Source organism: Lactuca sativa, chromosome 9 (assembly GCF_002870075.4).
Source record: "Lactuca sativa cultivar Salinas chromosome 9, Lsat_Salinas_v11, whole genome shotgun sequence".
In the NCBI taxonomy this organism is placed as follows: domain Eukaryota; kingdom Viridiplantae; phylum Streptophyta; class Magnoliopsida; order Asterales; family Asteraceae; genus Lactuca; species Lactuca sativa.
The window spans coordinates 193,520,232-193,531,994 of record NC_056631.2 but is presented as its reverse complement, the minus strand read 5'-3'; the positions used below and the strand labels follow the sequence as shown (position 1 = coordinate 193,531,994).

At 34.7% G+C, this 11,763-nt stretch overlaps 1 protein-coding gene across 1 annotated transcript; it reads left to right on the top strand.

Moving 5' to 3' along the window:
* Window positions 1-7,525: 7,525 nt before the first annotated feature.
* On the top strand, window positions 7,526-11,460 carry LOC111904966 (zinc finger CCCH domain-containing protein 3). The gene is made up of 7 exons (XM_023900654.3): window positions 7,526-8,107; window positions 8,481-8,656; window positions 8,750-8,809; window positions 8,901-9,017; window positions 9,110-9,388; window positions 10,347-10,583; window positions 10,935-11,460. Exons 1-7 carry the CDS (start codon window positions 8,029-8,031, stop codon window positions 11,241-11,243), a joined length of 1,257 nt encoding a protein of 418 aa, XP_023756422.1. The 5' UTR covers window positions 7,526-8,028; the 3' UTR covers window positions 11,244-11,460.
* The last annotated feature ends 303 nt before the right edge of the window (window positions 11,461-11,763 follow it).

The window sequence follows — 11,763 nt, the reverse complement described above, 5'->3', positions numbered from 1 at the left end:
ACACTAGTGTGTGTTCTTGGTGTTCTTGGTAAAACTTGAATATCTACAAAATGGAATGATTTCATGGATGAAATCATGTAAGATTACTAGTTCATGCAAGATATCAACTAGTTAAGACAATAAACTTACAAGATTTGAAGATCGGAATGATACTTGAGAGGATTTGGGCCAAGAGGAGGAAAGGAATGAACAAAATGGCCAGAACTTGACCTTATAGGAGGAGTTTACGGCCCACATGGAGTTTATGGCCGTAAACTCCCACGTGGTGGCCGTGAACTCCTGGTCAAGGAGACTTGTTCTTTGAGCTATAGATTCAGCAGATAAACCCCGACACTTATTCCTTGAGTGTACAAGGCTCAGAATGCTCAAATAAACTCCTAATTGTGCTAAAAGATAACAACAATGATTTTGACTTTTAATGAAGTGTTAGACTGAACTGGATGAAAATTTTCGGGTTGTCACAGTAGTACGCTAAGCATACACCGTGTATGCAGGGCGTACGTAAAGAAACCCCAAACCCTAATTTTTAGGGTTTGGCCCATATATAAGCATCATTATCACCTAATTTCTCACTTCCTCATCAGCTTCCATCTGAGAAAACATCCCTCTAGCTAACCCTAAGTGAGAAGAGTGCATCTTGAGCTTATCTTTTGTGTTTTGTGGTATTATTGAAGAAGAAGAAGGTGGTGGGAAAACCTTGGAGTTTAGAAGTAAGTTGGATATGAGATTATTTCCTTGCTCGAAATCTCCATGAGGTAAAAAGCTCATAACTTGATCATCTTATCTTGTAGATATATCCATTTCTTTATTTAGGGCATTTTTGGTCCCAACTATGATGATTCTTGAGCATTGCATGCTCCTAGTCGAATAAGTCTTCCTTTTAGACCTAATGAGGGGTCTTGAGTCATAAAAATGTGGTCTTGATGCTTAGTTTTTCCTATGCATGCTCTAGAAGGTCTTAAGGTGTTAAGAAGTTGGTATTTTGTGTATAAAGCACTTAATGGGCATACAAAATCATAAAGTTGGAAACTTTATGACTCTTAGTGGTATTTTGGCCTTGGATCTGAAATTTGGACGTGAGAGCTTAATGCATTAAGCTCTTATTGAGGAAAGGAGATTCTAAGCGTATGTCGTGCGTACCACAGTGTACGTCACGCGTACGTGGTCAACCTCCCGACTCTGGTTAAAGTTGGAGTATGCCCATCGTAGGAGCTGAGTATGCCACATGTACTCAGCTGAGTGAACCAAGTTGACTCCTTGACCCGTTGTCTTTGACTTTGACGTTGACCATGGATGACCAAGTTTGACTTAAGGGTATTTTGGGTATTTTGAGCTATAGTTAAGCCTTGGTCTCTATCTGTTGAATAGGTGACCTATAGATCTGATATTTGGAGCATTGTATTGTTCATGTATTCATCAGATTGTGAGGTGAGTTTTCCTCACTGTACTCGTTGTTCAAAGGCACCAATACCAGCTCACTAGATCTGTATCTTGGTATATAAAATGTTTGGGAGCCGGTATATATTCATTTCATCACCCGCCTCCTAACCCTAACCTTATCCATGTGTTCCATCCGCCATCACCTTATACCCCCTTCTTCTTCAGCCGCCACCACTCCTCTCACTTTTGTTTTCCGACTGACTAGACCAACGACAATGCTTGCTGCGGCTGGGGACCATCGACGCCGGTGGAACCGAGGGTATTTGTTGATGTGGTCGCTTCCCGGTGGGGGTACGACCACCATTTTCCTTCACCGCAACAACCGTTGACAAGATGAAGTTATCGTCGAACAAGCCACCATCGTCGTCGTTCAACCTTGGAGATCAGAAACCCGCGACTGTATAAGTTGTGGTGGTTTGTGGTTGGGTTCCGCACACCCTATTTCTTCCGTCCTTTACCGTCGCTGTCGGATGTTGTAGGCAGCAAAGAGTTCACTGTGGGACGCCGGAGTCCATGAGGAGAGTGATGAGTCGGTGTTATGGTTGTGGGTGGGGCCGATCGGTCTTGCTGCTGTTGGGTTTCGAGGTGACCAGGTCCGCCGCTGTTGCTGGTCGTTTTCCTTACTATCGCCGCTACCGTGAGCCGCCAGGGTGGCTGAAGTGTATTATGTATCGGATGTGTGTGAGTTCCAGCTGTATCTCACAAATTGTACATGTCTTGGGTTGCTGCTGCCGAAGATTCGAGGAAAACCCCGCTGCCGCCATACACCACTGTAGGTGTGTGTATTTTAGTGGTTGTGTGCGTGTATTATTAGTATGTATGTGTGTGTTTTTGGATAGTATTGTAATTGTAACAAATGGGATAATGGAAAGAAAGTCAAAACCACCACCATAGGGTGGTGGCTGTCGCCACCGGCCGTCGTGTCGGGTGGCGGTGTGCTTTGCATTGTGGTATTGATTCGTTGGGATGCTTGAAACCCTAATGAGCTTAATGAAACTCTAGTAGGCTTATTGGGGCCCAATAAAGCCCTAATTGACTTAATAAAATCTTAATAGGCCCAATAAGGCCCAAAGTGACCTAAAAGCCCAACTGGTTGACTAATGGGCTAGTATTGGGTAGGAAACCCTAATTTGGGTTTGGAAAACCCTAATGGCATAAAACCCTTATTTTGAAGGAAATTGGTCGGGACACACACACACACACGAGAATTATTTAATAAACTTGAAATATTAAATAATAATCATTGACAAAAGTTAACCTAAAAGCAATATTCGAATTAATGGATTAAGTCCTTAATGGGTTAAGTAGGAACACTTAACCCTAATCATCATTTCATGTGAAAGCCCTAATCTCACTTGGGCCTTGATTTGGGCCTTCCTATTGGGTTTTGGTGAATGGACTATTAATGGGCTTTTCAAGAATAAGTAAATGGACTAAATAATTGTATGGGTTTTAGGAAAGGTCCATGTAAGAGTCTTGGGCCCAATTTGGAAAATTGGGCCATAGATGGGCCATAATTGGGCCTTCATGATTATGTGATACTAGATCATGGGAATTGGACTGGAATAATGGGATGGGCCTTAAAGAAAGACCATGTAGAGGTCTAGGCCCAATTTGGAAAATTGGGCCATGTGTTAGGCTTTGGCCCATTACTTGACTATTGGGTTTTGTAGTGTGAGTTGGACTTTGGGCTTGGAACCCAATTATTAATTGGTTGTTGTTTGATGTTGGTAGTTTGGGAATCTGTCAACCAGTAGTTGGAGTTTCATCCGTGTGACTTCAACAGTGCCATGTGAGTTATCCTCACTATATCAATAGGGTCTAAGGCACCAAGGCCGGCCCTTATGGATTGTATCTGTTTTTGGCATGATATGTTTATTGATTACATCTTAGTTACAATACGTTGTTATGAGTTGTATGATATGTGCTTGTTGTTGATTGATTATGTGTTATAAGTATGTCGGCATATGTATGTGTATGTTTGGGTTGAGGCAGTCCTGCTTTATGCTGAAGGCCAACGTACCCAGGGCGGTCCAGATAGGCTGAAGGCCTACGAGGCGGTCCAGTCAGGCTGAATGCTCATTATGCATACTATTTGATAGGACTAGTGATCTGTTAGTTCTGCCTCCAGGTAGATAGGCTGACACTATTCTTGTTGATCAGTTAGATCTGCATCCTGGTAGTTAGGATGAGGTTATGTTTATGCTTAGTGACCTGGTTAGGTCGGTGTCCTGGTTATAGGATGTTGTTGTGCTATATGATCTATTAGATCTGTTTGATTGGGGGTTGGGTTGAGGCGGTCCTGCTTTGTGTTGTAGGCCAACATACCCGATGAGCAGTCCATCCGGACTGTAGGCCCTGCGAGGCGGTCCAGTCATGCCGAAGGCTCGGAAGCGGTTCAGATAGGCTGTAGGCCCTGCGAGGTGGTCCAGTCATGTTGAAGGCTCATGATGCATGCAGTTCTGTATTGGTTATATGATATGGTTATGTTTGTATGGTGTTGGTATTTTTGGGTAACTCACTAAGCTCTCGGGCTTACAGTTTCAGTTTATTGTTTCAGGTACATCAGATGATCGCAGGAAGGCAAATGCGTGATCGTATAGCTCCTCATATTTTATGGTTTTATGAATTGATTATGGGGATACTCTGATGTCTAAATTATTTTGAAAACAAACCATAATAACTTGATTGTTTTAAAATGTATTAATAAGTTTTAATTTTGCTTGAATTTTATGGGTGTTACAATATGACCTTCCATTTAACATTTCAAGTCCATCAATTTTAAGCCTAAATGTTAAAATTTTAAAAAACTAAGTCTATATTATAGTTAAAAAAATTAATAAGGTGTCGTTCCTTAATTCCTAATCTTTTTGATTTTAACTTTCACCTAACAATTTATTAAAATATTAATTTAATTATTTTAGATTAACTAATACTAAATTTTTTAAATCAGTTATTCCATTTATTTTTATTTTAAAAATTAATTTATTCCATAAGGAATTTTATTTAAGGCTTAAAGCACCTAACCCAAAATTATAGGTATTATAAAAACCCCTAATGAGAAGATTGTTATATTAATGGTTGATGGAGTTATACCACATGAAATTAAACATTATGATGATTGTCACAAATGTTACCTAGACTTATGGGATGTTTTATAAGGGTAGTTATGTTATCATGTGTTTCGAAATGTCATATAAGCTTAGGCTAGCCAACCTCCTATCATTTAATTGGTTGTTATATTAGTCTCATATTGTAAACCATCTTTGAATATTTGTTGCTTTGAAGAACTAACAAGGTGATCACATCATTTTATATCTTTAGTATGATTCCTTCTAAAGACTCAAGACCACTTTCTAGTTAAAGCTACAATGAAGCCAAACTAACTATTTGATCATGTCACCTTTGATCACATGTCACTTTCCACTTGAAGCAGAAGCTAACTTGCTAGAAAAGGAGGTCAATCTCATTGTTTGAAATTATTCAAACTTACTTGCTCAATATGTCATGTCATATTAGAAAAATACTAACCATCCTCTAAGTTAGAGCGCTTTCAATTGCTCATTTTTTTGAGTTTCTTCCGACATCTCACATGATCTAATAAGAAGTTTATTACATAAGGATCGATTCATTATCACTATAGACAAAAGTTGTGTATCGATTTGGGAGGGGGAGGTTGTTTTTGATGGGGATATGGTTTGGTTTCTCTTTTAATCTAACAATAACAAAAGTAAGGGTATTATAATATTTTTATGAAATTAAAATCTTAATTGCTAAAGTCGATTTTCCAAGACCAAATATGAACCCAAACTACAAAACAAGATTATTTTGTGACCTAGACCAAAAGATAACATCTAAATATAAGGACAAAGTTAAAGATCCATATTTTTCGACCCAAAATCAATCTATTAACAATTTACATTAATGATTTTTTTTTTAATTTTTTTTTATCTAAAATTAACGGTTTAAATTCAGTCAACTATCTATTCATAACTAACAAACAATATGCCAATATGATCAAATAACTTGTTTCATACAGGCAGGCAACTGGGCAAGTAACATTATTCAAATGTCATCGACTGTTTTATATTAGTTTGTCTATTTTGTTTCTTTTTCATTTATTACGTTTACAGATGATTTGTTTTTCACTTTTTTACTTTTATTGTCTTTTTAGTATTTAGCATATTAATTTTACAAATAGTAAAGGGCAAATAAGTAAATTTGTTGAGAATGGTGTGAAAACTGTGGCGAATTTTCGGCCGTAACCGGTGAAGGTGGTCTAGTAATAGCCCAGCGAAGGACAGAAAGCGTGAAACGTCACGCGACACCCCTGGGTCCCACACCACAACCTTTATTTTACATCCCTCAATTAATAGAACCATATTAATAGTCAATGAATTAAAAAGATGTTAACAATTTCGTCCTTTTTGTCTAATATTGGGCCAGGTTTGATGATAGTTAAAGGGCATAATGGTCTAGTTAATTTTTCAAGATAATTTTATATTATATTTATACTAGGCTAGATGTCAATGAGTTTAGAATGTATGGAGTTTGGACCTTGTACCAACCTAATATATATATATATATATATATATATATATATATATATATATATATATATATGATAAAACTCATAATAAATTCATCATTTAGTAGTGCCTTTTGATGAAGTGTTTTATAGATAGAAGAGTTAAGAAATATATGAATGATACATAAAGTTATAAATGTATTATACTTTTTTTTGAGAAAATACCCTCAACTACCTATAATTATTTTTAGAAAGAGAACTATGTATTTGGTTTCTCTTGTCACTTAGTAGATATAAGGACGATTCAACCGTGTACTTTTGAAAAAAAAAATGAATTTTTAATTTTTAAGAAAATATCCGAATTATTGAAAAATAAAATGTTCTGTAATAGGTAGTATGTTGTTTTAATTTTAATTTAACAAAAATCTTTTAATCAAAAAATTATTTCAAATAATTGTTGAAAACTTTTAATTTTAGGTTTTTATATAATTTCACATCTTTAAAAGTTAACATGTATTTTTGTTGAATATTTTTGCATAAATAAAAGTCATAGAAGAATTTAGAATAACCTAATAATTAAGTATGCTATTTAATATTTTAATATACATTTAAGAGTTCTCATTTTCATTCTATTACCATCATTAAGTTTTAGTAGCATAACATATTATTAACAGTTTATAACAATAACAACAATAGTAATATACAAGTCTCACAAAAAAATAATGTAATTATGAAATAAGATGTAAACCCCTATGCAAGGGTAGAAACTAAAAGACTAATTTTATTGGTGACAAACGAAATAAAAATAGAAAAAACCGAAGTCCACACTACTGAAAATTAATAAAATGACTATGAGCATATTGTAGTTATTTTGTTTTAATAAAAGTAGTATATAATGATAAACAGTATATTATTTTATTAAAAGAACAATTATAATCATTTATTTTATGTTGATCTCAATGTGTGGTCAACTATAAAAATTTGATGTAAAAGTAGATTTCTTTATATTGACATTGCATGAAAAACATTAATCTTTTGCTTTAATAGTAGACAGAAAAAGTGAACTTGACATTGAAACAGAGACTAGACTGTTAGAAACTTTCCAAGTAGGGGAGGTTTATTGCAAAACCGTTAACTCAAGGGGCTAAAAATCGAAATTTTAAAAATAGTACCAACAAGTTTGTGCAACACGTAACCTATACTTTTGAACGGCCTTGATCTTCTGACATCTGTCCTCATCAAATTTCAACGGTCAAGATCACCGAACTTCTCTTCCACGCCACCCACTTTCCCGCCATTTCAACGGCGACGATTTTCTACAAGATAAAAAAATTATTTTCGTATTATCAGAAAAGAAAATATACCGTATTTATCGCGGTTAAATTTACGAAATTACCCTTCAAATACCATATCTTCTATCCTAGATTTTCAGGACTCTTTAGTCAACTAACAGTCGACAATATTTCCCAATCGTACACGAGTCGGATAATAATAGAAAAAGATTTATAATAATAATAATAATAAAAGTTATATAAAACATAAAAATTAGAAGAAAATGAAAATTCTTGTTCGAGATCGAGGAGATCCAAAATTAAAAATCAAGAATTTGTAGAGAGAGAAAGTTAGAGATAGAAAGAGAGAGAGAAGGGGAAGTTGAGGGAAATTACCGAAATGGAAAAGGTGAAGAAAGAATATTTGGGTCAGATTTTTCATTCATCACATTGATGGATCATTCATGAATTTCTTCTGGGTTTGAGATTCTCTTTGATTTTTTCAATTCAATTTCGTCTTTTTCTTCTAAACGATTGATGATCATCAACATCGATGGTTTTTTGAAGTTCTTGGTAAAATCGGTCATTATCGACGTCTTTTTTAAAATCCATTGACGAAATCGTTTTTTATAATTTCTGGGTTTTGATCAAAAAGCGAGTTTTGGTCATCGGTTTGGGTTTGATTAGTTTATACAGAAAAAAACAGAGCACAGAGAAACACTGTGCGACGAATTTTTATATAAATTATAAAATTGAATCCATTTTGCGTATTTAAAACTATATATTGGTATGCCGGATAATCGGCGTGTTCAGAGGAACGGTGGCGTTGCCAACTCTTCGTCAAATTCTTCTGTTCATAACATCGAAGGTACAATTCTACATATACACTTCTGTTTCGAATTCTAATTAGCATTTTCTGTTTGTAATTTACTAATGCTTATTTTCGAAGCAACCCATTAGTTTTGAAGAACGCGATCATGCTTTGAACGCTATATTCATCAGTTTCTGCATATATATATCTGACGTTACTCTGTTACAATTTAATTTTATCTGTTCTATTTTCATTTCCCCCTAATTTTTCTCCGTTTGTTTGCCCTATCTCCCAATTCCCATTTCCGTACGATAATTTTGATTACTTTATCTCTCACACCCGTCTTTTTCCGATCACGAACTGTTTCAATCCTGGGGTTTAATTGTTACAAAGCGTGTCTGATTTTTTATTAAAATTCTTCAAATCATAGAAGCTGTAAGGCGATTGAGAATTCAAACAGATGGAAAAGAAGATGGAACTGCCATGGCGGGATCGATGCCCTACCCAGATCGTCCTGGTGAACCCGATTGTATATTTTATTTAAGAACCGGTTTGTGTGGCTATGGAAACATTTGTAGGTTTAATCATCCAACCCACATTGGTCAGGTAATCAAAAAAAAAAAAAAACCCTTTTTATCTTTCTCAATCGGAATAAAACGATTGTTGTTCTTCATGTCTGAAATTCGATTTCATAATTAGGTCAATCAACTTCAACATGGAGGCGAGCTTCCAGAAAGAGTTGGAGAACCAGACTGTGTGGTAAGTCTCTTCTTCATACTACTTTTAACCTTTATCATATTGACGATGATAGTTAGGGATAATTAAGTAATTTCACATCTTTTTTTTTCAGTATTTTCTAAAGACGGGTACTTGCAAATATGGATCAACCTGCAAATACAATCACCCTCGTGATAGGAGAGGTGCTGGACCAGTTATGTTAAACATGGTTGGGTTACCTATGAGACAGGTTGTTATTTAGTATTTACTAATCTTGATTTTCAATTTCTAATTTTTCTTTAAAATGATAATTTAATCTATAACTTATGAACACTTAATTAGGAAGAAAAAGCTTGTGCACATTACATAAGAACTGGATCTTGTAAATTTGGAGTGGCATGCAAGTTTCATCATCCACAGCCATCAATGGATGGATCTAACATTCAATTGCCATATTCATCACAACAACCACAACCTCTTATGAATGGTGTTTCTACATGGCCATTACCTAGGGCAACATATGTTTCTGATCCTCTTTTACAGACTCCTCAAACTTATTTACCAATTGTTCTTCCTCATTCTCAAGGGATTGGGCCCACACAAGGTTGGAGCACTTATATGGTAAGGTTAATTCATGTAAATTTTGGGTTATGAAAAGTATGATGTCTAAAAGTAATGTGTAGTTCCCAATTCCCATTCTCTGAAAATGTCTTTTTTTCACAATTAGGGTGTCTCAAAAAGAAAAATCGGCTTAAAAGTTTCTCTAAAATGTCTTTTTTCAAGATTTTTTGTGGGGTTTGAAAGTATGGTGTCTAAAAAGAAAAATTGGCTTCAAGATTCGTTACGTTTTATGATTTTCAAGGTTCTTTGTTTATGGGTTTTGAAAATATGGTGTTGAAAAAAAAGTAGGCTTAAATTACATTACATTTAAAGATTTTAAAGATTTTTTCACTTTCTGATCTCTAAAAGAGTTTGTTTGGATGGAATGGAATGGAATGGAAAAAGTCATTACATTTCATTGTCACGTTTTCTTGGCTAGCGTGTAGTATTTGAATGAATATTTATATAATTTTTTTTTATGTTATAACTTCATATGTTTTTAAATATAGTTAGTGAATTTTTTATTAAAAAAGATAAAAAAAAGAGTTCAAACATAATTAAAACTCGTTAAAACTCAAATAATCTTATAACGATATATATATATATATATATATATATATATATATATATATATATATATATATATATATATATATATATATATATATATATATATATTCCCTTTTAAGAAAATAAATCATAATCTAATTTAAAATCATTGAAATTTATACAAAGGATTAATGTCATTATAATAAACCCCTGCCAAGGAATTAAAAGAAACAAAATTGAAAGAATCAAATTTCCATTCCGTCAGACAAACCAAACAACTTCTTTTTGTTCCAATGGAATCAGCCATTCCATTCTGTTACCGTACATGATTCCAAGGGGAATTGGATCAATATTTTTGATTTAAATAATTAAATATTGTGTCTGATCTGATATGGTGTTTGTTTGGTTTTGGGTTTTGGGTTTTGGTCAGGGAAGTTTGAGCTCGGTAAGTTCGGGCAGCATCTATGGTGGCCCGGGCAGCATCGAACAGCCGTATTCCTCTGCTTCTAGTAATCTGCCCGAACGGCCCGGAGAACCAGAATGTCGTTATTTTATGCACACTGGAAACTGCAAATACGGATCCGACTGCAAATATCATCACCCCAAAGAAAAGATTGCTCAATTGGCTGCTAGCTCTTTGGGCCCACTCGGCCTTCCACTCAGACCTGTAACTTCTCATCCATTTACATATAACGGGTCGACCCGTTTACATGATATTAGATCCATGCGGTTGACCCATTTAAATCTCTATCTTTTCATAAAACAAAAAAATGTTTACACTTCCCTACATAAGTTACAAACCCCACATTTAACAAATTGACCACTCCTTTTTTACCCATAGCACAAAATGAGCTCCTTTTAAATTTTATTTTGCAAAATGTCACCATTTTTTTAAATATCTACAATTGCATAATATAACTTCAAAATATGAAAAAAAAATTAAGGTTTTTTTTTTTTTTTTTAAATGTTGGGAACCCTTTATAAAACAATTTTACATGAATGATGATTGAAAATGCAGGGGCAAGCAGTGTGTTCATATTATAGTCTTTATGGAATCTGCAAGTTTGGGCCAACTTGTAAATATGATCATCCTTTGATGGGATACTCATACAACTACAGCATGAGTCTACCTAATCCACCCATTCTCGATCCATCTCTCTTCCCATATGGAGGGGTGAATTCGTCAACACTTCATTCTTCAGGGTCTTCCCCATCAAAATCATCTAAAAATGAAGGTGCTAAAACCCCAGCAGGACCTTCCCCTTCCCCTTCCCCTTCGCCTTCGCCTTCGCCTCAACGTGTTGCATCTCCATCACATTCAGAATGATATTGGTTTTGTTTAGAATTTGGGTTGGGTTTTTGAGAGATGATGATTTTTACGAGGGCTTTGTTTTTGCTTCTGAATAAAATCACGCAGATGAGGAAAAATGTTATACTTTTACTGCTATTACTTACATTTTATCCCGTATGAACTCTTCTTTTTGTTGTCTTTTTTATGGATGATTTTGTTAATTTTATGAGTGGTGATGCCATTTTTCTTCTAATATTTTATTCGGTACTTTTTTTTAATGGTAACGACATTAGTTATGTTGTGAACTATTTAATGGGTTGTTTCTTTTTGACACACAACTATATATGAATTAATAGGGGTGAGCATAGGTTGGTTTTGGGATAAAACTAAATCTAAACCGTGAAAAAATAATCAATTATTGTTTTTTTTTTGTGTGTTTAAAAATACATTCGATTTTGGTTCAAGTTATTGATTACTCAGTTGGGTTTTCGTTTTGGTTCAACGAAAACCCAATGAAAATATGTTTCTATAAACCAAATATGATTTAATATAAATC

Coding starts and splice junctions, on each gene's coding strand:
- LOC111904966 (XM_023900654.3), top strand. CDS start 8,029: ATGCCGGATAATCGGCGTGTTCAGAGGAACGGTGGCGTTGCCAACTCT. Junction 8,810..8,900: donor TTGGAGAACCAGACTGTGTG/GTAAGTCTCTTC, acceptor TTTTTTTTTCAG/TATTTTCTAAAGACGGGTAC. Junction 10,584..10,934: donor TCGGCCTTCCACTCAGACCT/GTAACTTCTCAT, acceptor TTGAAAATGCAG/GGGCAAGCAGTGTGTTCATA.